This window comes from Rattus rattus, chromosome 6 (genome assembly GCF_011064425.1).
Source record: "Rattus rattus isolate New Zealand chromosome 6, Rrattus_CSIRO_v1, whole genome shotgun sequence".
In the NCBI taxonomy this organism is placed as follows: Eukaryota; Metazoa; Chordata; class Mammalia; order Rodentia; family Muridae; genus Rattus; species Rattus rattus.
This window is the reverse complement of record NC_046159.1, coordinates 41,368,772-41,374,880: the sequence shown is the minus strand read 5'-3', so window position 1 is coordinate 41,374,880 and position 6,109 is coordinate 41,368,772. Positions and strand designations below refer to the sequence as shown.

General features: G+C 39.3%; 1 protein-coding gene across 1 annotated transcript; it reads left to right on the top strand.

Annotated features, from left to right (window-relative positions):
* Window positions 1-1,539: 1,539 nt before the first annotated feature.
* On the top strand, window positions 1,540-2,481 carry LOC116902692 (putative olfactory receptor 9A1). Its single transcript, XM_032905047.1, has one exon. The coding sequence runs from the start codon at window positions 1,540-1,542 to the stop codon at window positions 2,479-2,481; it is 942 nt and encodes a 313-aa protein (XP_032760938.1).
* The last annotated feature ends 3,628 nt before the right edge of the window (window positions 2,482-6,109 follow it).

The following is a 6,109-nucleotide window of genomic DNA, read 5'->3' as shown; positions in this document are numbered from 1 at the left end:
TTTTAGAAGTGGTGGTGCAAAATAACCTCTTCTACCTGGACCTTAGGAACAACCTAAAGACTACAAAAGATAGACCCCCAAAACCTAAGGGGCTGAAGTCCTTGTCTCTTGCACATTTGTGACAGGTGGAAAGTTAAATTTCTCATATGACTAAAACAGCAAAGCATGATTGGAAAAGGAATATTTGCTCGAAGATAGCTTCTAAGAATTACTATACTAAGATCAAGAACTTACATCCCTATGTAAGACACAGGTGACTCAGGTTCATGGTCGATATGGTTGGCTCTTTTCTGGAATGTTCAGCTCTCCTAAAAAGGGGATATTACTTGGATACAAAGCTTCCTGTTCACCTGGTCAGCACAAGGGAAGCATAAGATGAATAATAGTTGAAGATCTAAAGGCCTCTTCTAGATTCTTATGGATCCTCTTTCTATCCTCCTGGCGATACCAAGCATTAAAGTCTTAGAGAGGGCTGGCCTTTCTTGAGAAGTCCTACTTACTGTTTAATTCTCTGAAATGAAATATTTATTGAGGGGTAAACAAAGAAGACTTTTCTTGCAAAAAGTAGGATGGAGGATGACACTGCACTCTCAGGAAACCAGTCAGTCAACGAACTTGGGGAAACTGAGTCATGACCCTCAGCCTTATTCTTAATCATCCACACAGTTCCATACTGCATCTTCACCAACTACAACAATGAAAATTGGCAAAAGAGAGTCTTTAGAAGAGGGTAAATGAATCCTACATTCTGGAGAAACACAAAACTAAGCATCTCTGAGGATGTTCCCCGGGAAATAGTTTTCTCTGGCACACAGAACTAGAGCAGCAGCCCATAAAACAGAATACACTCACCAGATATGATAATAGGATATTGAAGATGATGTAAGCTAATGATCAGAAGAGCCTTATATGGACTAACAAGCACAGTCATTGGATGCTTAGGGTCAAAGATGGATGCTTAGGGTAAAAGATGGGTACTTAGAAAGTGTGCACAGCAACAGGAGTGTGGATGTTGGTAGATTTCAATGGGCATAATGTGATGTTGATTACTGAGACCATCTTTTGCCCAGTTCAATTTTTTTCAGGGTTTAGAAAAACTGTTATCATCAGCTGTGCATAAGGACAGTATAAATCTCTCATAGTCATGGAGAGCTTATGAACAGAAGGAGAGTATATTTATAATAAACAATGGTATCTACTCCTTATATTCTTAGTATACATGAATCTCTGCTATGTTGCATAAATTAATGGGGATTAGTAGAATTTTCATACATGCATGCATTGTCCAGCCCCCCTTCCTTAAGAACCACCTCCAAGCATCTTACTCTTTCTGATCTCTAATTATTGAATCCTGTATTCAGATTGACAGCTTAACTTCCACAAAAGAAAAGGCACTTGTCTTTGGCTGTCTGTCTCCTTTGATTCTGCCGTAGCCACTGCGATGCACATGACCTGACCACATTATTTGTAGTATTAAATAACGAGCAGTGTTCTCTCTCCCTTTCTTTAGAGCTCATAGTGACAAGTGCTCAGAACCAGATGTTGGGGAACTACTCTAGTGCCACAGAATTTTTTCTGTTAGGTTTTTCTGGCACCAAAGAGCTACATTACATCCTTTTTGTGACCTTCCTTCTCTTTTACTCAATGACAATATTGGGAAATATGCTGATCATCATAGTAGTCCATGCTGACAAACGTCTGCAGTCTCCCATGTACTTCTTTCTTGGCCACCTCTCTGTCCTGGAGATCCTCATCACATCCGTTGCTGTCCCTTATATGCTCCAGGGGCTACTTCTACAGACGCAGATAATATCTTTGTCTGCATGTTGCATACAACTGTATTTGTACCTTTCTTTGGGGAGCTCAGAGTTAATATTAATAGGGGTGATGGCAGTGGACCGGTATGTGGCTGTCTGCAACCCTTTGAGATACAGTGTCATCATGAGCAACCATACTTGTACCTGGATGGTAACCGCGTCATGGGTATTTGGTTTCCTCTTCCAAATATGGCCAGTCTATGCCACATTTCAGCTTACTTTCTGCAAGTCAAACCTATTAGATCATTTCTACTGTGATCGGGGACAGTTGTTCAAGCTATCCTGTGAAAACACCCTTTTCACAGAGTTTATTCTGTTTTTAATGGCTGTTTTCATTATCATTGGTTCCATGATCCTTACAATTATCTCTTACACATACATCATCTCCACCATCCTCAAGATCCGCTCAGCCTCTGGCCAGAGGAAAGCCTTCTCCACCTGTGCCTCCCACTTCACCTATGTCGTGATTGGCTATGGCAGCTGTTTGTTCCTCTATGTGAAACCCAAGCAGACACAGGCAGCAGAGTATAACAGGGTGGCCTCACTGCTGGTGTTGGTGGTGACCCCCTTTCTGAATCCTTTCATCTTCACTCTTCGAAATGACAAATTCATAGAGGCCTTCCGAGATGGAGTGAAGCGCTCCTGCCAACTTCTCAAGCATTAGGACTGCCTTGGGTACCATCATCACTGTGGGCTTTAGCAATCTGAAAACAACAAGCAAATCAAACCATTATTTAATAAGCATTTTCCACATCAGATTGTGGGTAGTTCACAGATGATATTAAGATTCTGAGTAGCTCCCATTTGTAACTGAGTGGATTCTATGTAGATTACCCAACTGTTGTTAGCTGTGCGTTATTTTGTGATCTTGGAGATTGAATCTATGGTCATGCACATGTTAAACAAGTGTTGTGTCATTAAGCTATATCCCAGCCTTCAACCTGTTATTTTTAGTATATCAAATTTAACATATTTATAGTTACAATGCATTTGCTAAAATAAATTTGACATGTGTAATATGTGAACCATATGTTCATTTTAGAATAGCTTAACATGTGTGGGATAAAAAAAATGAGATTTATTCTCTCATTGATAACAGAATTTTTATTCTAGTTTCCAACTCTATCTTCCTCTACATAGCAGTGAGCTTTCATTGTGTTTTCTTGAGGTCTGATGTTTATAATTGCTGAGCAATGCCAGAACTAGGCTCATGCCTCAACCATCAGCCAGGTTATGCCCCCAGAGTCTCACTAGTGACAGCACCGTGCTGGAAACTTTTCTAGTGGCAGTAAGGAGAATGATCTCTTCCACAACCCTGACCTTTAAGCAGTCTCAGGCCAGGGTTTGTCCAGGTGCATCTTTAATATGTGAAATTTCTTAAGGGTTGGCAAAGAATGTTGGGAAAGAAGCAGGTTCTGATGGCACTCACACCATCATCCTAGGCCCGTGAAGCTGTGCTCTACAAGGGAAGTAACAAGACAGATATGGCCTGGCTGAGTCCTCCCAGAGAAGACTGGGGGGAAAGTGTCTGTTGATCCCTCTGTGTGGGCTTCACTTTGCTACAGCTCTGGCAAGGTTGCTCTTCCTGGATCTCCACTGCACTCTCTATTCAAAGGAGTTCTTTTTTTTTTTTTTTTTTGAGTCCTTTTTCTGTCTCTCTACTGCACTCTCTATTCAAAGGAGTTCTTTTTTTGAGTCCTTTTTCTGTCTCTCTTTCTGTGGTTTCCACTTTCACTTCTGCATTCCTTTGCCTTCTCTCTTACCTTACTTGGATCTAGTTTGCCATGCTGTCATCCACCAAGTTCCCCTAACATCTATTTCAGTATCGCACTAGACTAGCTCTTGCTCCTGTCACACATTCTCATTATTCATGCATCTTTTGATAGGGCTTAGGAAATCTCTTCTGCCCCATTACACCAATAATTATACAAGTTGATGGTAACTCAGCTGTCAGAATTTGGCTGCTGAAATCATTGTGGAACTATGGTTTGGTTGAATACTACAGGATGATATGAAGAATAAAAGTGGCTATCATTTCTTTAAATGTCCAGAATATATTGTTTAATCAGAAAAATAAGCACTAGAAAGACATTTTAACTACTATTTTTATAAGGGAAAATACATACACACACACACACACACACACACACAATTGGATGATTGGAATGGTACTCAATAAGAGTGGTAGGGAGGACAGGAGTGTAGTGCACATTCTAGTACCTTGAGTTCTATTTTGTGTTAATGTCCTACTTCACTTGCACAGAAAACAGAGAACATCGTGCTTGAAGATGGCTTGGTTTTTCTTATTCTCATTGTAGCAGTGGAGATATCTTGGCCAAAGATCTCCATTGAGTTTAGACAATTTGTGTCTATAAAACTAAATGGAGAAGATGGAACAAAAAAGAGATGGATTTTGCTTGTGCAGATGGCTCTGCTAATTTTGTAAACATAGAGAGCTAGAGCATGTTTTTGATACTTTGTGCAGCCATCTTATGCATGTTGCAGGTAACCTGGATCAATCCAGCTTGCTTTTGCATTAATCAGGTTAAATAAATATTCTGTCATGCAAAAATACTAACTGCTATAAAATTTACTCTCTTCATATATTATTCACATTGGGGGTTTTGGTGTGCTTTTATTGTCTGTGGGGGGCTTGTTTTCAGATAGGGGTGTTGGTTTGTTGTTTTAGCTGTTATGCAATTCACTGTGTAGCTCTGACTGGCCCCCAATCCGTGGTCTTTCAACCCAAGCCAACTGAGTGGGATTACTAATGTATTCGATGGTAGCTAGCTTGTGTTTATTGTCTTATAGTATTTTCCCCCTGAGAAAAGTTTGCAACACTAAGTGATGGTGGAAGTAAAGTCTTACAGTTAAAGATAAAGAATGGAGAACACATGAATAGAATGCTCCACTTTTAGTGTCATACTGAGGCATCAGCATTATTTAGACTACTGTGTGTATTACCAGGGACAAAACAAATAATTCTTCACATTGAAAAAGTTAAATACTACATACATATATATAGGTGCATAGAAATATACATCATGTGTGCATATGCATACACACAAGCAGATATATATAGGTACAGGTATAAATATAGAGATAGATACAGCCTTTTGATTCTGAAATCTATGGTCTGAGTCTATGAGACATCCTGGCAACATGGAAAAATTCAACACAAGTGAGTATTCCTAGGCCTACATCCTGATCTTTTGTAATGTATCTAACACAAGAAACCAAATCTTCTTGCAGAAATTGCTGACTCCATGTCTATTAGAGAAAAATCTACAAAGCTTTAAGCTCACAGCAACCTGTTACACCAGTCTTCAAAGTTTACTTATGTCAGAGGGGTAAAATGTTAAGCTGTCAAAAAGACAATTCCTACTGGCCCAAGATGAAGGGCAGTGTGCTTCAAAAAGAATAAATAAGTCATTTTAAGACCATTAAATATATTTTACATCTGTAGGTTGGCAATATTTTAAGAAGTAGTCACTTTCTGAAGATAAAATTGCTTATTCATCAGACAAAAATCTGGTCAGGCCACTGAAACTGCCTATCAACTTCCATAAAAATATGGAGAAATTGGGCTAGTAAAGTAGATTGGAAAATAAAGATACTTTCCATCACGCCTGATGACCTGAGTTCTGTAGAGAGCTGATTCCCACAATCTATTCTCTTACCTTCACAATGGCCACTGCATGTCTGTTCCCACACACACACACACACACACACACACACACACACACACACACACACACACATACACACAGAGAGAGAGAGAGAGAGAGACAAACTCTTACACACAGCATTTATTTAAAGTGCATGAATATGATTTTAAAATATTTAAAAAGCCATAAAAATGGAACAACAAGGAGAGAACCTGTCAACAAACTTCCTATCCTGAACTTTATGCCCAGGATCCATATAGTGTACCAAGAGAACAGACTTTAACAAGTTGTCTCTGTGCTATGGAACATGATTATACACACAAGGCACAAAATGAATGTGTAAATACAGAAAGGTGTGCTTAACTGTACAACATGAATTGAAAAAGCACACCTAAAGATTATGAAAAATTCTATGTCCAATCTTTGATGACCTTAATCAATCAATAAAAAAGAAGTAAAAAGATCACTGTATCACCATAAACATTGGATTTAGAAAACATTAAAGGACCAGGTTGCAGAGCATGGCAATGTAAAGTGGGGGGGAAACCATAAAGGTATTCTATGAAGGGGATCCTGGGAGGTCTAGATCTCACCTGCATCTGCCTTCATTGGGCTACAGCTAAA